Source organism: Alosa pseudoharengus, unplaced genomic scaffold (genome assembly GCF_046254945.1).
Source record: "Alosa pseudoharengus isolate Yale_2024_CS ecotype anadromous, Long Island Sound unplaced genomic scaffold, YU_APseudo_1.1 YU_APseudo_1.1_scf_19, whole genome shotgun sequence".
NCBI lineage: Eukaryota > Metazoa > Chordata > Actinopteri > Clupeiformes > Clupeidae > Alosa > Alosa pseudoharengus.
Window position 1 is genome coordinate 11954965 of NW_027468657.1, and position 21347 is coordinate 11976311.

At 45.0% G+C, this 21347-nt stretch overlaps 2 protein-coding genes across 2 annotated transcripts in view; one reads left to right on the forward strand and one right to left on the reverse strand.

Moving 5' to 3' along the window:
* Positions 1-21347, reverse strand: part of med7 (mediator complex subunit 7) — a 123829-nt gene that overhangs the window by 23233 nt on the left and 79249 nt on the right. The gene's annotated exons all lie outside the window — the stretch shown is intronic.
* Positions 1-21347, forward strand: part of cyfip2 (cytoplasmic FMR1 interacting protein 2) — a 36547-nt gene that overhangs the window by 4343 nt on the left and 10857 nt on the right. The window contains exons 2-20 of the mRNA XM_076291704.1: positions 4041-4190; positions 8019-8108; positions 9880-9957; positions 11482-11583; positions 12075-12256; positions 12675-12771; positions 13572-13700; positions 13838-13942; positions 14070-14152; positions 14839-15076; positions 16435-16727; positions 17087-17234; positions 17928-18081; positions 19247-19403; positions 19763-19859; positions 19993-20069; positions 20170-20278; positions 20555-20674; positions 20909-21108. Coding sequence (XP_076147819.1) covers positions 4074-4190; positions 8019-8108; positions 9880-9957; positions 11482-11583; positions 12075-12256; positions 12675-12771; positions 13572-13700; positions 13838-13942; positions 14070-14152; positions 14839-15076; positions 16435-16727; positions 17087-17234; positions 17928-18081; positions 19247-19403; positions 19763-19859; positions 19993-20069; positions 20170-20278; positions 20555-20674; positions 20909-21108 — 2576 coding nt within the window. The 5' untranslated portion in view covers positions 4041-4073. The remainder of the gene's footprint in view (positions 1-4040; positions 4191-8018; positions 8109-9879; positions 9958-11481; positions 11584-12074; positions 12257-12674; positions 12772-13571; positions 13701-13837; positions 13943-14069; positions 14153-14838; positions 15077-16434; positions 16728-17086; positions 17235-17927; positions 18082-19246; positions 19404-19762; positions 19860-19992; positions 20070-20169; positions 20279-20554; positions 20675-20908; positions 21109-21347) is intronic.

Below are 21347 nucleotides of genomic sequence, written 5' to 3' on the forward strand. Positions count from 1 at the left end.
TGCCATTATTGTCACCGGTGCAAGCATGTATTTTCAGTAACCAAACCGCTGTTTGCATGACCTCCATGTGACAGGAAACTCCACTTACTGTTTTTTTTTTTTTTTCACCCTGGGGCAGGCGTGCCTGTGTGAAAGAACCAGGGTGCCACTCCAGTTCAAAACACCCTGCATGGTGTGCCGTTAGGCCTGAGCCAGGCCTATGGATGCCATAACTGTGTAGACGTATGAGAGATTTCACTGGTGTTGCTCAGCAGTGTGAATGTGTGAGAGGAATTTGGATTCTTGTGACTGCGATGCAATTCTAGTTCATTCCTCTTTTTCTCTCTTTGGTAACGAACTCCCTGAGTCATTGCCGTGCAGCACAACAGATCTGTTAATTTTGTTTTATGTCATAGGAGTTTGTTTTGTTTAGTTTTAATGTTGTAGGAGAACATTGTGGAAGCTACAACAGCATCACCCATTCTTAAAGACAAGAGTGTAAAATGCCATGTTATAGGTGGAGGTTGCTCCATTGTGTTTTTCACTACTAATTACATTACTCATTATTACATTGTTAATATGTTTATATTATGACCTCTCTTGTGTAGTTATCAGATACATTAGGGATGTTAATTTTTTTCCTGTATGTGGGTGAACTCGAGCTGTGAGAAAATCCAAAACCCTTTTTTTTTTCCCTCACAAGGTTGTGCAAGCAGTATGTTACGCTGATGAAACACGCTGCGTTGTCTGGTCTCCCCGGGCGCGTTGTGTCCCAGGGTTACGCGGTTGGGTGGAGAGGGAGGTCTGTGGTTCATTCTGAACCAGAGTGGTTGATATATGCCAGTCTTGGGTACGTTTCTGTATCACATTACTTTACATTACATTAGGCTGACACATTTTTTGCCAAAGCGACTAACAACATATGGTGAACAGTCTAAGCTTTTTAAAGCAATTCTCACAACAATTCCAGGACAATTTAAAAAAGGTAGAGTACAATAGGAATAAGTGCATCAGTGAGTGCTGTTTTTAAACAGTCAAGTGTCAGTTCTAGTCAGGTGGTAAGTCTAGGATCAGCAACACTAGTTGTAAGTAGTGTGTTTTTATTCTATTTGATTAGTGTGATGTTAGATGTTACAGCGCTTGTGACCTTTGTATAGATTCCCGAGTAGCATAGCATCACTAGAAATATGATTCTTAATGAAATGCTAATGGGGGTTCGTGGAAACTTTAGTTGTTCAAAACATGTTGAGGAACTGGGCAGCTATAAAAGTATGTTAATGCTTTTTGTGTCTTCTGTCATATGGACAAAGTTAATGTTAGAAAAGGGAAGTGGAATGCAGTCTTGATCTTAACACTGGAGGTAGTGGACTTCCCTCTGCATCAAGCATAGCAGTACTGAGAACATCTCCTGATTGGAATTCTGATGGACTTACTTATTAAGGGTACCTACTTATTGAGGTATGTCTTTGTTGTAAGGAGTTTCTTCATTTTAGTAAGGAGTTTCTAGTTGTTTAGCATGCTTTGCTCAGCTGACTGATAGTTATAACAATGTCACAAACTGGGCTTGGCCCTATAAAGGCTTTAGGTTATGACATTGTTCTCATGCGATTTGCATGCATTTGCCTACTGAACCAGAAGTGATCGTGAGTCATTGGGTGGAACCTTGTTTTCTTCTGTCACATGAGCTCCAGTATATCTATCCACAGCTCAGATTTCCACCGTATGAACATTTGTCCTCTAGGGTTGTAAAATGGTAAAAATCACACTCTGGTTCAACTCAGTCTAGGCCAAAAATCACAGTGCTTTCAAAAGTCAAATGTGAATGCGAATGTTAATCCTTAATCAGAGAGACTGCTACATAGTGCATACCTTTCTGAGCCCATGCAATCCCCTTTAAAGTATTAAGGGGGCCCTAGAGTTGTTAACACACACGCTTAATATCTCCTTAGTCTGTATGTGGTGGCAAACTCCTTAATTATCCCTGTTTCCACTCTGACACCTACTTAATATTCCATTGAAAATCCCCTAAAGAAATAAAGCGTTTCTGTGCGATTGTGACAAGGTTAGTTTTATATGTAGATTTATGTGTTTCTCAGATGGTGTTTTAGCACAGGAGCATATCACAGCTGGTGGGAGGTCAGGCAGGGCCAGTCACTGGTGACCACATGACGAGCAGGCAGACAGACAGACAGTCAGTCAGTCGAGCCCTCTGTCGGTCCGCAGGGTGGGGGTCAGCAAGCTCGTGACCCAGTCAAGGGAACAGGATGGTGGGGGGGTGGGGTGGGTTCCGGGGGTTTGAAAAAGGAATGATCCTCAGCCTGCTTTGTAGGTGGGTGGTGATCATGTGGGATTGTTGTATTTGTAGTTAATTTCCCAGCAAATAAATTAATACTTCTCTGACTCTCCAACCACCAAGTTCCAACCACACACACACTCACACTCTCTCACACACACACACACACACACACACACACACACACACACACACACACACACACACACACACACACACACACACTCCTATCGGCGCTTCCCAGTGGTCCCATTGATGGTGACTCACTGCTCTCCACAACTGATTAAAAGTCAATACTACTCTAGTTGTGCATGTGTCAGATCTGCTCACGCTTTGCTTTACCCAGAAGCCTCCACTGTTCAGGCATACATAATGTCATGGCCCCGCTCAGACACCAGAAGCCCTGGAGAATGAATGGGCCCTCTATGGGACTCCCCTTCCCATCTGTGGCCCTGCCACTGTGAGATAGTGGCGAGCTTTGGCACACAGTGCTTATCATTTACATCCCATGGCTCTGATTTGGTTGTGTGGGGTGTAGGTCCTAATGCTAGCCTAGACTGCAGAACCTCCATGGCCGTCTCTGTGGTTAACACCACCAGTGGACTGCCAGACTAGAGAGGTATGTCTGTGTTGCTTGCTGTGCTGTTCAATGTGAACGGTCCCCTTAAGGAATAAGGGTATGTGCGTGTGTGTGCGCGTGTGTGTCCGTGTGCGTGTGTGCGTGTGTGTGTGTGTGTGTGCATGCCTGTTGGGTAGCCACCCCTGACCTTCCAGTTGGCATGTGAAGATCATCTCCACGTGTGCCAGTTGTTATTCTTGATGTCATGTTTGAGTGGTGCATCACAGCTTTGATCAGTGTATCGCTGAACTCTGTCTGCTGTGTTATTTCGGGTCATGAAATAGCACCTCAGGTTACCTCAGGTTCCTGTTTTGGTTATTGCCTGTGAGCGGGCCTTTGTGTAGCTGTGTGTGTGTGTGTGTGTGTGTGTGTGGGGGGGGGGTGTGTGGTAGACAGGGAAAGTTTGTCTAGGAGACATCTGAAGGGCATTTTCGGCCACCACTTCCTCAGTCGACCAGTGTCGACCAATGGAAGTCATCTTGGGGGGAAGTGTGTCAGCTGGCCTGCCACTAAGCCAAATGTTATGACGAAATGGCACGTTTGAGAAAAAGCATGAGTTGGCAGTGTTCACATGTTTTGCTAATTGTAATTCATTGAAGTGTGCGTGTGTGTGTAGTTTTTTTGTGATTCCAAATATACACAGGACGGAAGAGATGTTGAATTCCACATCTCCTCTGTGTCACCGAGAACCTTGGTTTCATGCTTTAAGGCTGCCCAAAGTTTTGTGTGGAGAAAGAGGCTGGAATTCTAGAGATGGTCAGCTGCTTCCCATGGTGTGTTTGATCCTAATGCAGGCCTACCTGTGAACTGAAGTGAAACATTTTAACAAGACCAAATTCTCCATTAGGAGCACAGGTCCTTCCTTGTTAATATACCTTTCATGGGTCATATTTGTCTGGGATATTAAAACAATCCAGATGACCTATGGTCAACTGCCTATGCCTGCTAAGAGGTTTCACTGTTGAGCCAAAAACAACAACTTTCATTTATATGTATACACTGTCCACTTGACGAGTCACGCGGTATTTGTCTAGAGACGACGACGTCCACTGATGGGCATCTCTCATTCTCTTTTGCTCTCCCCCACCTTTCTCTGTCTCTCTTTCTCTCTCTCTCTCTCTCTCTCTCTTGCTTTCTCTCCACCTGCAGACTGGGCTGCCTTGTGAGTGAACCCGCGTCGCCATGACAACCCACGTGACCCTGGAGGATGCGCTGTCCAACGTGGACCTGCTGGAGGAGCTGCCCCTCCCTGACCAGCAGCCATGCATCGAGCCTCCGCCCTCCTCCATCATGTACCAGGTAACATCCACCCATCCGCGCATCCACCCCTCTACAGGTGTGCCCTCGCCGTATGCTACGCTAATGCTGCTAAACAATAAAGAGAGCTAGCTTGCTACCCCCTCCCCCTCCCTCCCGTGCAATTTAAACTCTCCTAAACGCGCATCTCGTCAACCTTTAATATACTATACTGTGCATCATGCACACACATAGGCCAAATGCTTATGTTTATATCAGGTGTATGTTGGGAGACAAACGTATACGAATGTGGTATAATGGGGCAGGGTTAGTGTGCAAAGTGTGAAGGGTATAATCTTAACCAGTCTGACACTTTGGAGGTGGAGATAGGCAGATTCTGAAAAGTGTAGAAGCAAATGGTCACGTTTTTAAGTTATGGCTACACTGTGAAAGGGAATCCAGCTTCCCTTCTATATCTGTAAATGATCAACATTACAGCTTCCAAACATTTTCTTCAGAATGTGTAGACTGTCCCAGTCCCAGCTGGCCCCATAACCTCTAAGTAGTTTTAATTCTAGCAGCACTCAAAGGCAGGCACACTTTAAATGGATTTATATTTTTCTCAAGTGCCAGTGACTGACAGCATCACTTAATTCTTCCATAACTACCACTAAGTCCATCTGCTATTACTAAGTACTAGCAGTTGGCCAGCAAATTCAGTACATCAGCTCAAGGATAGTGTTGCTATGAGCTGTAAGCCTGTAGGCAACCAAGATGTATTTTCCTACTGTATTTACAACTATCACCACAGTTTACATAAAATACCTTAGTCAAGTATAAGTAAGTATATATACTCTTTTGATCCCGTGAGGGAAATTTGGTCTCTGCATTTATCCCAATCCGTGAATTAGTGAAACACACTCAGCACACAGTGAACACACAGTGAGGTGAAGCACGCACTAATCCCGGCGCAGTGATCTGCCTGTAACAACAGCGGCGCTCGGGGAAAAAGTAGCACTTTTATTGTGCTGCTTGTTTGTTTTGGAAACCCACATCCCAAACCTTGAATTATCAGTTAACAGCAAAGCTATTTGTTATTCTAAAGGTCCATTTGCCATTGCCGTCATTGACAATAAAGTAATGGAATCAATTGTTAAACAGAATAGGCCGCAATTTGCTTAGCCTTGGGCGACCTCAGTCATCCAGGGGCTCTGCTGCTACACACACTACGGCCCCCATTGATTTCTCTCATTGGCTCATAGCTTACTCCACTCTGCAGCAGTCAAGAAAGGGATCCTGCACTGGAATAGAAAACAGAGGACGACAGGAAGACAATCAGAACATTTATGATTGGATAAACTAGTGTCTTGTAGCTTCCAATGAGCGTTCCGATGGTGATCTCTGGCATAACCACTATTCTTCAACACAGTTAATGGGTGTGCTGCTCTACAGTCCCCCTTATGGGGGGGATGGATGCCTGACTAGATGTGTGGGCAGACAGAGGTTTAGTTTAGTTTAGTAGAACGTTGTCAGTAGTGCCTGTTACAGCAGAATAACACAGAAACAACACACTGCAGTGAGGAAATACACCCTGTCTGAGCTTTTCATGCAAACATGCGTAACCTCACGTCTACAGAAGACTACTATACATTTGACACCTATACCACTGTGACACCTCATGCAGAATCTTTTGCACGCTGCCTCGTGTGGTGCACTCATGCACACTCCCACACACTACTCATGTGGAGTACACACCGTATAATGCTCACGTTCACACACACACACACACACCACTCATGTGGAGTACACACCGTATAATGCTCACGTTCACACACACACACACACACACACACACACACACACACCACTCATGTGGAGTACACACCGTATAATGCTCACGTTCACACACACACACACACCACTCATGAAGTACACACCGTATAATGCTCACGTTCACACACACACACACACACACCACTCATGTGGAGTACACGCCGTATAATGCTCACGTTCACACACACACACACACACACACCACTCATGAAGTACACACCGGTTAATGCTCACGTTCACACATTACCACACACACACACACACACACACACATACTGTACACACACACACACACACACACACACACACACACACACCACTCATGAAGTACACACCGGTTAATGCTCACGTTCACACATTACCACACACACACACACATACTGTACACACACACACACACACACACACACACACACACACACACACACACACACACCACTCAATGAAGTACACACTGGTTAATGCTCATGTTCACACATCGCCGTGCTGCTCTCTCTGTCTGATCCCACCGTAGCTTCTCTCATTGTAGCCTTTGTTAGGGCGTTTTGTAAGGCCTACGCTGCGTTGTCTAGCAGAGGTGAGAGTGAGCAGCAGTGTGGCGTCTTAAAGAAGCGCTCACACATCTATTCCAACAGCGGAGTAAGGCATATCATGTCATTTGCATCACACATCTATTCCAACAGCGGAGTAAGGTATATCATGTCATTTGCATCACACATCTATTCCAACAGCGGAGTAAGGCATATCATGTCATTTGCATCACACATCTATTCCAACAGCGGAGTAAGGTATATCATGTCATTTGCATCACACATCTATTCCAACAGCGGAGTAAGGTATATCATGTCATTTGCATCACACATCTTTTAACAGCGGAGTAAGGTATATCCTGTCATTTGCATCACACATCTATTCCAACAGCGGAGTAAGGCATATCATGTCATTTGCATCACACATCTTTTAACAGCGGAGTAAGGCATATCATGTCATTTGCATCACACATCTTTTAACAGCGGAGTAAGGTATCCTGTCATTTGCATCACACATCTTTTAACAGTGGAATAAGGCATATCATGTCATTTGCATCACACATCTTTTAACAGCGGAGTAAGGTATCCTGTCATTTGCATCACACATCTTTTAACAGTGGAATAAGGCGTATCATGTCATTTGCATCACTGGATTCATCTGAGAAAAGTTCAGTAGGCATTTGTCTTTGGCAGTTACTGCATCACTGTGTCTATACTCTAAAGCAAGTTCTGTAGGCGTTTGTCTTAAACAAAATGATCACACATCTTATCCAGCAGTTGAAATAAAGCATAAAATAAAGCATAAAATAATTTGCATTGTTTTATGTAATTTGTTTGTCTAAAGCAAGTTTTGTTGGCATGTTCAGGCTGCCATGTTTGTGGAGCGACACTGACATCACAGAGGCTTGAGGGCTGCTAATCGGCCAGGAGAAATGATTCCACATTCATAAACACACTCATGTGAAGGCAACGCACACAGATTCAGCAGAGGCCCTAGTGTGTCTGTAGGGAGCCCAGTCCGCTTGGGTTCATTAGCGGCTAACACAAATCAGCTGCTAATGCAGGAAACCCTGAGACTTATGCTGGTGCGGAGGGAAGTACAGTAGCGATGAAATTGCGTTGCAGGATTGGAATTGGATAAAACAAATGTGCAGATTCAGCAGCAGTCTTCAGGGCAGCAACTCAACCGATGTCCTAAAAGTGGCCCAAACCCCTATGCCCGTGCTTCGGATAATACAACAATTCACTTAGCCGCCGTAAGCCTCAGCAGGGTACACCCAGTACAGTGCTGACTAATCAGGTTTATGTTTGATGCCAGTGAAATGAGCCGAGATCTGAAAGTGAGTTTGAAATCTCTCAGAGGGCTGCAGGGGCAGATTCCTTCCGAGGAGATCCCTGCCCAGTCGGCTGTTATGTGGAAAGCATTTACTTCTGTCATCCTGTGCTGTCATACACTTATAACTCTCTCTCTTTCTCTCTCTCTCTCTCTCTCTCTCTCTCTCTTTTTCTCTCTCTCTCTCACCTCCAGGCCAACTTTGACACCAACTTTGAAGACCGAAATGCGTTTGTCACCGGGATCGCCCGCTACATCGAGCAGGCTACTGTGCACTCCAGCATGGTAAGAGACCGAGGCGTGGCCCCTGCTCTGCCACACACTACATTACGCCCCAGACAGCATTGCATCATGGGAACAGCCCCCGGGGTCTTCGTAGAGCACAGTTGTTTTAAACGACCCAGTGTACCAAAGCACAGAAAGGGCCTTTTTTCTCTCTCTTGGGAATAGGCAGAGTTGTAAACACTGCTTCATTTAAAAAAAGCAACAAAAACAAATCATCATCATCATCATCATCGTCGTCGTCGTCCTCATGGGTTTCAAGCCACTGTGCGCTTCTCTGTGAAATGGTCAGGAGACACAGCGAGGTAAAGACTAGTCGGACAAACGCCCCACACAAAGATGGCCTTGTTGTTGTTGAGTTGTTTTTTAAACAGCCTTTGTGTCTCTCTCAAACTTGGCTCTGATTTGGGGTTCCTTAAGTGGTGCCTCTGTGTGTGCCTGTGAGTGTGTGTGTATGTGTGTGTGTGTGTGTGTGTGTGTGTGTGTGTGTGTGTGCCTCTGTGTGTGTGTGCCTGTGTGTGTGTGACTGTGTGTGTGTGCGCCTCTGTGTGTGTGTGTGTGTGTGTGTGTGTGTGTGGGCGCCTCTGCGTGTATTTGTGTGTGTGTGTGTGTGTGTGTGTGCGTGTGTGTGTGTGTAAGGGGGAGGACGATGGCTTACAGAGTGCTGAATTGGCCATTTAGTCCTCATCCTGATCTGGTGAATCTGAGAGAGGGCTGTGTGCTCCGACTGGCAAGTACACGCCACGTCCCGTCTCCTTTCTCTCCCCTGCAGTGCTGAGAACAGTGTTCCACGCATCTATCAGTAGAACTACTCAAGCACCATGTGGCACTTTGCTATTTGGGCGATGTCAGGTTATATCGGTAGAACTTCTCAAGCTCCATGTGGCACTTTGCTATTTGGGCGATGTCAGGTTCTATCGGTAGAACTGCTCAAGCACCATGTGGCACTTTGCTATTTGGGCGATGTCAGGTTCTATCAGTAGAACTTCTCAAGCACCATGTGGCACTTTGCTATTTGGGCGATGTCAGGTTCTATCAGTAGAACTTCTCAAGCTCCATGTGGCACTTTGCTATTTGGGCGATGTCAGGTTCTATCAATAGAACTGCTCAAGCACCATGTGGCATTTTGCTATTTGGGCGATGTCAGGTTCTATCAGTAGAACTGCTTAAGCTCCATGTGGCACTTTGCTATTTGGGCGATGTCAGGTTCTTTCAGTAGAACTTCTCAAGCTCCATGAGCCACTTTGCTATTTGGGCGATGTCAGGTTCTTTCAGTAGAACTTCTCAAGCTCCATGAGCCACTTTGCTATTTGGGCGATGTCGGGTTCTAGTCACGCTGGTTTGGCTGACATTAAACTGTATTGATACGCATGAACAAGGGCAATTTTCATTAACCAGTCAGCCAGCTTTCATGTCACTCACTAATAAAACTAGAGCCAAAGTCCAGGCCATGGGTGGTCAGATGAGTGGCTGGGGTCAGTGGTCACATCCTAACCATGGTGTGAGCACCGTAGTTTTCTGTTCATATTGAATACTTGAATGGTTTGATTTGCGAGGAAGAGCATGGAAGGAAGAGCTCTGTGATTTCTTGTTGCCATGTGCATGTGTGTTTCCTGCTATTCTTTCTCACTTCCCCCTCTCTCTCTATCTGTCCCTTTTTACACACACACACACACACACACACACACACACACACACACACACACACACACACACACACACACACACACGTACACACACACTCACTCACTCTGTCTTGGTTTCTCTTCCTCAGAATGAGATGCTGGAGGAGGGGCACGAGTATGCGGTCATGCTCTACACCTGGAGGAGCTGCTCCCGAGCCATTCCTCAGGTACACACACACACACACACCAGAGGCGATTGCTCTAAGACTACAGGGGAAGCTCAGCCTCCTAAAATATCACGGAAAATCGCATCAAATAACACTATTACATTAGCTTCTAGCCTACTATTCCAACTAGAACATGCTGAAAACATGTTCATCTTCATGGCTAGTTTGTTCTGCAATAAGGTTTTGTCGGTCATTTATCGTGATTTCGCACCCGTAATACATTGCTGTGACGACACGATCCATCAAAAACCATGCAAAAAACCCATAGACGCTCGGCTTCACTGGACTTTCAATGGCACTTACAGAGTGGGCTGATCTCAATGCAGAAAAGCTACACGTTTATTGGACAAGCGCCACAAAATTTCCAGGGAAGCCCGGCGTCTCTGGGAGTGAATGGGACAGTGGGATGGCCTGGACGCCGAGCTTCTGTATGATGATTGGAGGAACCGTCATAGAGGCTGGACTCTTTTTGATTGACAGCATATGTCGCGATCTGACAGGAAGTGGTTCAAGTTCAAGGGATGCGTTAACGTTAGTGTTGACAGGTGAAGTCGAGAGGCAAGGCAAGTTGCAGCTCAAATTCTCATAATTTGGGAGTAATACAGTCGGTTTCTATTGTCTTTGTAAATAGCATACTGTAAATAAAACCTTAATGTGGAGTTACAGAGTTTGTGACTTGCTTTTGTTTCAGTTGTGTATTTAGGCTAAGTTAGGTATAGCGCGCTATATAACGGTGTAGGCTACATGATGCCATGCCAACTCTATAGCCTACTGTTTGGCCTATTCTGGGTTTTGGGATAATGTTTGCCCTCAAAGAACAATATAGCACCTTAATAATATTAATTTAATAATTGACCAGTTCTATCAGAGCTTCCCCTGTTCCAAAGAGCAGCAATCGCCACTGACACACACACACACACACATATATATATATACCAATACCAATGGATTTATACATGACAGTTCATGTACTACTATCCTAGACCAATTATTACAATACCTGTACTTATTCAAACTCCTACCCCCCCCCCCCTCCCCCCATGATGACATCATAACATCTCACAACATAGTCTTCCTTACATGGTGGCCTTAGTGGCTGTTTCCCATGTTCCGTACGACATAGACAACAGTTCAGCATCACGGCACATCTGGACACTGTGTTAGACTGCCCATTAGATAAGAGTGCTGCTCTTAAAAAAAGGCACTAGGCCTCTCTGTAGTACAAGCTGTGGCTCATTCTGTTGTCCAAAAATACCCGTTAACCATTCTACGCTTTAGTTCCTCTTTTTGTAATGACAATACGTCCAATGTTTTGCTTATTCGTTCAGTTTTGCATTTTACGTGGTCAGTGTGTGTTAACCATGTTTTAGAAATGAGAAGAAATGAGAAGAAGTCATAAAAGGAAGCGGTCAATTATAAACACATTGACTGTGCTGTTGGGACATGAGGTAGACTCCCGCTTTGGATTTCCCTGTTGCAGTAACAGTTCTCTATGTGTGACGCTGCCCCCTTGTGCCCGTGTAGGTGAAGTGCAATGAGCAGCCCAATCGGGTGGAGATCTACGAGAAGACTGTGGAGGTGCTGGAACCTGAGGTCACCAAGCTCATGAAGTTCATGTACTTCCAGGTTGGCAAGAAACATTTATGATCGATTTTGTGACTATTTATGATAGATTTTTGACTATTTTATGACAGATTTATGACTATTTTCTTGTGTATGGACTCAGCAGGTATTGATTTGTTTCCATACGCTGATTTAATGGCTCCTCACCTCTGACCACAGACTTTTTACTTCTGAGAAATCTGAGCACATTTAACCACAGAGAGAACCTGACTTATTCAACCACTGTTGTATTGTTTTCAGCTGAAGTGTCATATTGCTTTTTCTATGACCGTAATATTACTCTACTGTTTGGATTTTTTGGTCTACAAGCAAACTGTAATATCTCAAACTAGACCGGGGATGTTCTTACTTCTGTTGGAGTGTTTGTCAGTCATAGTCTATCTGTATGCTCATAAGTCATCTTTTAATGTAAAAAGGGCATGAATTAAATGTGTGTGTGTGTGTGTGTGTGTGTGTGTGTGTGTGCACGTGTGTGTGTGTTCTGGTGTCTCCAGCGGAAAGCCATTGAGCGTTTCTGCAGTGAGGTGAAGCGGCTGTGCCATGCCGAGCGCAGGAAGGACTTTGTGTCGGAGGCCTACCTGCTCACACTGGGCAAGTTCATCAACATGTTCGCCGTGCTGGACGAGCTGAAGAACATGAAGTGCAGCGTTAAGAACGACCACTCCGCCTACAAACGGTACGGCCACTTAGACAAATACCCCAATAAAGCATATTGTGCGCAGATGTTGTCCTTTGTGTTGTATAGGCTTTCAGTAACTTGATATAATAACTATCTATCCAGGTCATTAAATACTTGAACATATGGTCTTCCTAGTACATCTGAATTTTGTGACATTCAAAGCTGTTCCTGGCTATATTCACTGTTGACTGAATCACTGAATGTTTGATACTTGACTTCAGAAATGGAAGCTCTAACGTCGACAGTGGCACAGAAATATTTTGACATATTCGTGTCCCTGATCACCAAAGCAAGGAGGCATTTGGTGCAGTCGTTCACACCTCATAGCCCTGCTGTCAGTTTGACATGTTCTCAGCTGTTGCCATAGTAACGTGGATGCACGTGCGTGTTTGGTTTTTTTTGTTGTTGCTGACAGAGCCGCTCAGTTCCTCAGAAAAATGGCCGACCCACAGTCTATCCAGGAGTCGCAGAATCTCTCCATGTTCCTGGCCAATCATAACAGGATCACACAGGTGGGGAGGTATAGTCACATCGGGTGTGTGTATGTTTGTGTGTGTGTGTGTGCACCTGTGTAAAATGTCCTTTGAGTGAAAAGATGTTTGTTAGATGGATGAATGTAATTTTAAAAGCAGTCCATGCAAATGTCATATACCACTTAACATTCATAGGGGTTTCTTTGAAAATGAGAGGGGTTCAAAATAACGATGCAGTCCAGTCTGACAAATTAACCGTATCTCATTAGTAACACATTAAAAACAAATCCTATATTGAGAACTACAGATATCTGCATGAGTCGTCGTGAGTCTACTCCTCGTGAACTCTCCTTTAAAAATAATATGTGATTTAGGACATGTCTGCAAAAAGAACATAGGCTACAGTGATGGTATGTAACGTTAATTTAAGGAAACTTTTCGAGAAGACGTGTGTGCTTGGTTGGAAAATATATTATATTCATACCTGTTTCAATAGTTGCGAAAATCAGGGTGCTGCTGGACTCCACTCAGTTCCAAAATCCAGTTCATTTGTCCTCCTATTCTTTGGAAATGTTGAATGCATTTGCCTGCGATACACGACGGATTGCGATACAACTCCACTACATCACCGTAGTGGTGCAGAGCCCACAAGGACAGTTACAACCATCACAGAAGTCAATGCTTGTTAGGAAATAATGTTTTTTGTGAAAACATTTTTGTCGAGAGACGGAGGCGGCACGACATTTGATCAAGGCGGCCGCCTCACAATGCTCCATGCAGGAGAAGCCCTGCCCGGTGTGTGTCTTTTGCCAACCCTGTGTGTGGTGTGTCCCTCTCAGTGTCTGCATCAGCAGCTGGAGGTGATCCCCGGCTACGAGGAGCTCCTGGCCGACATCGTCAACATCTGTGTGGACTACTACGAGAACAAGATGTACCTAACGCCCAGCGAGAAACACATGCTGCTAAAGGTAGCAGGCTCTGCAATCCCCCCTCCCTTTCTACTCTCTTTCTATCTATCTATCTCTCTATCTATCTCTCTATCTTTCTCTATATTCCTCCCTCTCCGATCACTACTGCAGTGGCTTAGCATTTGTTCATTTTTCAGGTCATGGGGTTTGGCCTTTACCTGATGGACGGAAATGTCAGCAACATCTACAAACTAGATGCCAAGAAGAGGATAAACCTTGGCAAAATCGACAAGTTCTTTAAGGTAAACTGTAAATCGCTTGTACTGTAGCTGCAGTCAGAACTCCACAAGCTCTCCTCTTACTGATAACATGATCACGTTGGGGGTTGTAGTCCTTTGTTGATTGCTTTTGACTTTCCTCTAGCTACAGGTGGTCCCCCTGTTCGGCGACATGCAGATCGAACTGTCACGATACATTGAAACCAGTGCCCACTACGAGGAGAACAAGTCCAAGTGAGTGCTCCGCAACAAACAAACAAACAAACAAAGAAATAAATACACAGATGACAAGCGAACAAAATAATAAACAGCACACACTTTATTCTGCAGAGTCAATGATTCTTTGTAAGATCGTTCGTAGCTTATGTTTGGCCTGGTGAAATGTTTATTTCAAGTCTATATCCAAACCTGTTGTGGAAAAGCTTCTGCAGGGGATCCTATTCATCATTACATCCCTTACTTGCTGACTAGACTCATTTCCTACCATCTACAAAGGTTGCTCCCTCCAGTCAGTTGGATTATTGACTCGAGTTTTCCCTCTTGAATTTCTAAGTGCACTTTCAAGTGTCGTGTCCTCTTTGAGAAATACTACCTAGATAGAACACTAAAGTGACTTATTTGAATTCTCTTAGCGCAGTGGTTCTCAACCTTTTTTGAGTCGCAACCCCCCACAATAATCAGGTTGGTGTTTGCGACCCCTCACCTCCACCTGCATGCTCCCAGCACTTTCTTCCCCACAGACAGAATAATAAAATATGAAAAGTGATCGTTTTTATGTAGAATTAAAATATGTCATTTTGTTCACACCATCTGGCGTCTTGCAGAAATGCTCTTGCGACCCACGTGTTCTAACCCCCAAAAGTTGAGTGTGTAATCGCCTCCTGACCATCCTTGGCCTCTCTCTGTCCTCTCTCTCCCAGGTGGACGTGCACCCAGAGTGGCATCAGCCCCCAGTACAACCTGTGTGAGCAAATGGGTCAGATCCGTGACGACCACATCCGCTTCATCTCGGAGCTGGCGCGCTACAGCAACAGCGAGGTGGTGACGGGCTCGGGCCTGGACAGCCAGAAGTCGGACGAGGAGTACCGCGAGCTCTTCGACCTGGCGCTCCGTGGCCTGCAGCTGCTCTCCAAGTGGAGCACGCACGTCATGGAAGTGGTGAGGGAGACGGGAGAGAGGGAGACGGAGAGAGACGGAGAGAGAGAGAGAGAGAGAGAGAGATGGGTAGTGAGGAAAAGAGGGTGGGTGAAAGAGATGGTTAAAGGAGGAAGAGAAATAGAGGGAAAGAGAAGATATGAAGGAGGTATGGAGGAGAGAAGGACAGGAGAAAGGGATGGGTGAGGAGAAAGTGAGTGGTGGAGTGTAAGGGAGGGCTAGAGTAAAGCTGGTCATCCACAGGGCAATTATTTTAGCCAAGTTGCCTGGGAATATTAATGACTTGTACTTCCCACTAATGCAGTTTTCATCTAGAGAACTGAAATGAGCAGTAAGCAGCATGCTACAATCCAGTCCTCATCACCTTTAGAGTGACTGTGACGGTGGCTGCTTACTTGTATAGTTGAAGGCACATGTAGCAGTGTTTTATGAATTGGGATATTTTATTGTACATTCCCAGTTGTTACAACATTGACACACCTGCCATTTCCACTGGCCACCCAGGATATTTATTTGTGATCTGGGTCTGAAACACCAAGAAAATGTAAGCTTTGCTAGCACAATGTCTCCAAATATTGCCAAATTGCATCCATTATCAACTTTTGGCTTATGAGTTAGCTTGCTTTTATCTTTGCTAACATTACTGTTGGCAAGTCACTTAGCTTTCAGTTAGCTAATTAGCTAGTTAAAGAAAAAAGCCTGTTACTGATGCTTTTAAGCAACTAAGATAGACATGAGGGAGTATGTTTGACTGACACGTGTGTATACAGTATTGGTTGGGAGGCAGAGAAAAGGCATTGCTTAAAGGGTTTGGAGTTCTATGAACATGATAGATTACCTTCATTTGACACCATCACTTAGGTATACAATTTAAATGTGATGCCAGAAACTGCTCTTTAGTGTAGTGTCTGTGTGTGTGCGTGTGTGTCTGTGTGTCTGTGTGTGTGTGTGTGTGTCAGTATAGGTTAAAGCAGCATTTTTGTCCATGATTAAGCATTAAGCCCTGGCCAGCCCCTGAAGGCCCTGCTCTCTCTGCTGCAAGTGTTTGACCTGCTTTATCTCTGCTGCCTCCCGTCAAGAGCTGGCCCTCCCTCGGCAGCTCACTTGTCCATCCCTGGTGCTTTCTAGGGCAGTGTGCCTGATGGAGACTGGTGTAGTCTTGCCCAGTGTGCTGGAGACTGGTGTAGTCTTGCCCAGTGTGCTGGAGACTGCTGGAGACTAGTGTAATCTTGCCCACTTTGGGTCTGCATGTTTAGGCTTTTTACTCCAGCTCACTGCTCCTCTCTCTCTCTCCTCCCTCCCCCTCTCTTTCTCCTTCCCTCCCTCCGTCCCTCTGTCTCTCTCACTCCATCCCCCTGCAGTATTCGTGGAAGCTGGTGCACCCGACCGACAAGTTCTGCAACAAGGACTGTCCTGGCACGGCGGAGGAGTATGAGCGCGCCACGCGCTACAACTACACCAGCGAGGAGAAGTTCGCCATGGTGGAGGTCATCGCCATGATCAAGGGCCTGCAGGTGCTCATGGGCCGCATGGAGAGCGTCTTCAACCAGGCCATACGCAACACCATCTACGCCGCTCTGCAGGACTTCGCCCAGATGACCCTGCGCGAGCCGCTCCGCCAGGCCGTGCGCAAGAAGAAGAACGTGCTCATTAGGTCAGAGGTCAAAGGCCAACGCATAGCGCAGCACAGCACACGATGAAGTTCTTCTCACTCACTGTTTTTTTTTTTTTTTTTTTTTTTGCATATATTGATTTTGTACATTTAATTTTGTTGTTGTCTGGTCTGGTTGATAAATAAGTAAATAAGTCTCATTTGGAGACTGTCTTCAAACTGCCTGCCTCACACTCATGTTAGCAGTCACAATGTAGGAGTAATCAGACACAGTGCAGTCTTAGAGGAATGCTCCATTGGGAAAAGATGGCTATCTGTGCTCCATGTAGCATGACCAAGATTAGGACATCATAAGATTAGGATGGAATGCTTAACACATCTCTGTGTTTATTTCCGTACAGTGTTCTTCAGGCTATCCGGAAAACGATCTGTGACTGGGAGGGTGCGAGGGAGCCTCCTAATGACCCCTGCCTTCGGGGCGAGAAGGACCCCAAGGGAGGCTTTGACATCAAAGTGCCCCGCAGGGCTGTGGGACCTTCCAGCACACAGGTCAGTGGGATCACACGTTATTCTTAGACTTAGACATGAGACTTAATGGCGAGAGTGTACACACATGTTTAATTGTAGCCTTGAATCCCATCAGTAGTAAATTTAAACAACGCCCACCCCCACCCCCCAGGCTAGTAGACACCGCCCCATCTTACCCATTTCTAGGGCTGTGTATTGGCAAGAATCTGGTGGTACGATACATATCACAATACATGGGTTACGATTCAATATTTTACAATATATTTCAATATTGTGCAAAAGGCGATATGTTGCAAAGTCTAATTTTGGAAAAAACGTATATTATAAAGAAGATACCATCATATGCATAAAAAGTAAGTAAAAATAGTTTGCTGTAGACAAAAAACTCTGCTGCTCTACACTGTACAATACAGTTCTGCCTATGTCAGTAACAAAATAAAGTGCCTGCATGTAAATTATTAATAAAAGAAACATCAATATTATGTTTTTTGACAATCAAAACAAACAGTATTGTCGAATCGAATATCGCAATATTTTATTTTATCAATATTTTCTTACACCTCTACGCATTTCCATTGACTTCTTATCTGTCGCTCCTCCAAGCCCCAGGCTAGATATGATGCAAGATTATCAACACCTGAGCAAGGCAGATGCATGCAAGACTCTTTGATGTGGCTTTGTTGACTTGTGTGTTGAATGTGAATTGGTTTGTAGCTGTACATGGTCCGTACCATGCTGGAGTCCCTGATTGCTGACAAGAGCGGCTCCAAGAAGACCTTGCGGAGCAGTCTGGACGGGCCCATCGTGCAGGCCATTGAGGACTTCCACAAGCACTCCTTCTTCTACACACACCTGCTCAACTTCAGCGGTGAGATATGCACTTTCTTTCTTTCTTTCTTTCTTTCTTTCTTTCTTTCTTTCTTTTTTTCTTTCTTTCTTTCTTTCTTTCTTTCTTTCATTCTTTCATACAATCTCTCTCTCTCTCTCTCTCTCTTTCTCCCTCTCTCTCTCTCTGTGTCTTGTGCCCTCCTCCATGGCAGCTCTGCCTGGCGATTAGTCCAGACTGGAGTGATGACTCATTGAGTGGCAGTGTTAGATCATCTCAAAAAGCAGGCTGGCCTTTCAGTGGGTATAAGATTTGGATCCTGCTGTGCGTAATGCTGATAGATAATGATTATGAGATGAGGATGAGGATAATTATTATGATGATGATGCTAATGATCGTAATGATGATGCTAATGATCGTAATGATGATGATGACAAAATTTGTCCTTGGTGACGATGATGATGATGCCAAAATGTGTCCTTGGTGTCTGCTTAGACCAATTCAATTAGACCATTTTTAACTCATCAAACTCTTATAAAAAGCCTTTTTTTGCCAGAAATGTACTGAAATGGTTATCTGGCAAAAAAGATTATACAGGACTACAATGGGTTCTCAATTAAAATGTCCAGAAAGTTTAAGAGAGTATCTAAAGAAAACAACTAAACAATTATTTGTTAAAACACAGCACTTTCTATTCCAAACCCTGAAGCAAAGTGTGTGTCCTGCAGCTGTGTGATCAGGAACCTTAGTGTGTTCTTTGTACTCTGCATCCCATTTCTACTGATACCTACCTACCTATAGCCTGGAAAATCCAGACCCTGATAATCTAGAAAGATTAAGGGTCTGGCAGAGAACAATGTAATGGCCCAACTCGAGGGGCGGCAACAAGCATGCATTTAAAAATCTCACTGCACGCAATTGGATAACACTAGACCATGTTTTACTCTGAATGATTTCGGACTTCGACACAATCGGATAACACTACGACCAATGTGTACTGTCCTCCAACGTTGCATCGCTGTCTTCATCAGTTTAGCAGGTTTCCCGGAATGCAGGTTTACCCGGAATGGGTAAAAGTAACGTGCATCATTGCTCTTTGCCAGAGTGTCTAACCTACCTACATTTTCACAGTGCAATTTTAAACTTTTAAACTCTCTCTCTCTCTCTCTCTCTCTCTCTCTCTCTCTCTCTCTCTCTCTCCACACAGAGGCCCTTCAGCAGTGCTGTGACCTCTCTCAGTTGTGGTTCCGGGAGTTCTTCCTGGAGCTGACCATGGGCCGCCGCATCCAGTTCCCCATTGAGATGTCCATGCCCTGGATCCTCACTGACCACATCCTGGAGACCAAGGAGCCTTCCATGATGGAGTAAGGAGGAAGAACCAACAACTTTTCATTTCTTGTTTACAAGTGATTCCGTATATACTTTTGAACAGTTTTGACTGTTAGCCATAAATGGGTAGCAGAGGGCGCTGCAGTAACTGTAAATATCATTATGGCCCATGGATCCCACCACACTAGCTGTAACAGGGAGCTTCATTATGGCCCATGGCTTCCACCACACTAGCTATAACAGAAAGCTTCATTATGGCCCATGGCTCCCACCACACTAGCTATAACAGGGAGCTTCATTATTTGAAAAGATGTTTGGAATGATTTGATTGCAGAAAGTGATTTCCTGTTGGTTGGTTGTGAGGTAGATACTGACTGGTCATTTTCTTCCCCAGGTATGTTCTCTATCCTCTGGACCTATATAACGACAGTGGCTACTACGCCCTCACCAAGTTCAAGAAGCAGTTTCTGTACGACGAGATTGAGGCTGAGGTAAAATGCGGAGGACCTCAACCACGGTTCCTCTTACTCCTATTGACACTTACTGGCGTTGATATATTTAGATATTTATATATACACGTATATATGTCCTACACTGAAGCATACCCAATTTGTATGTTTGTAGGTGAATCTGTGCTTCGACCAGTTTGTTTACAAGTTGGCAGATCAGATATTTGCTTATTACAAGGCAATGGCTGGGAGGTAATATATGTTGATTATTCCATATTTTAACTAGATGGATCATTCATCATTTGTGATGAATGTGATTGTAATATGATGCTGATGCTGTTGTGCTTCGCAGTGTTCTCCTGGACAAGCGCTTCAGGGCGGAGTGCAAGAACTATGGAGTGATAATTCCCTATCCTCCCTCCAACCGCTATGAGACACTGCTGAAGCAAAGACACGTACAGGTACGAGCACTCACTCACTCACTCACTCACTCAGTCACTCACTCACTCACTCACTCACTCACTCACCCGCTCACTCACTCACCCGCTCACTCACTCACTCACTCACTCACTCACTCACTCACTCACTCACCTCACTCAACTCACTCACTCACTCACTCACTCAGGAATTGAAGAATTGCATACAGTCCGTGTGTTTCGGTGTATCAGAGTTTGTATCGCTGGTCAGCGGTCAGGTTCCTCGTGGGCAAACTCTCACTGCAAGTGTTGTCCCCTCAGCTGCTGGGTCGCTCCATCGACCTGAACAGGCTGATCACGCAGCGTATTTCAGCGGCCATGTACAAGTCTCTGGACCACGCCATTAGCCGCTTCGAGAGCGAGGACCTCACTTCCGTCGTGGTAAGCAAACAGCTGATGATGACAGCTGAACAATCACGTTTGAAAAGACCAAATTAAAGTTAAAAATGTTACAATTAAAGTTCAAATAGAATTCTAGTTAGAAATGTAAGGAATGTCAGAAAAGCTTTCAGTCACATGTTGACTCTCCTGCGTCTTTTCTCTTTCTTTTCTGCATCTCTTTCGTTTCTTTTCTTTTTCTCTTTTTTTCCTGTCTCTCTCCTTCTCCTTCATTAGGAGCTGGACTGGTTGCTGGAGGTGAACCGTCTGACCCACCGGCTGCTGTGCAAGCATATGACACTGGACAGCTTTGACGCCATGTTCCGCGAGGCCAACCACAACGTGTCAGCCCCGTACGGTCGCATCACGCTGCACGTCTTCTGGGAGCTGAACTTCGACTTCCTCCCCAACTACTGCTACAACGGCTCCACTAACCGGTGTGTGTTGGTGTGTGTGTGTGTGTGTGCGTATGGGTCTTTGTCTGCTGCATCTGAATGTGTGTGTGAGCGTGTGTTTGTATATTATGTATGTTTGTGTGCCTTATACTGGTAGCAATTCTATGCATATGTTTGTGTCAGCATGTGAGGGTACATACATACTTGACATGATTTGTTACTCTGCTCACTTGATTCGTTATCTTTTGTCCACTTTTTAATGTTTCTGTGTTTCTGTGTGT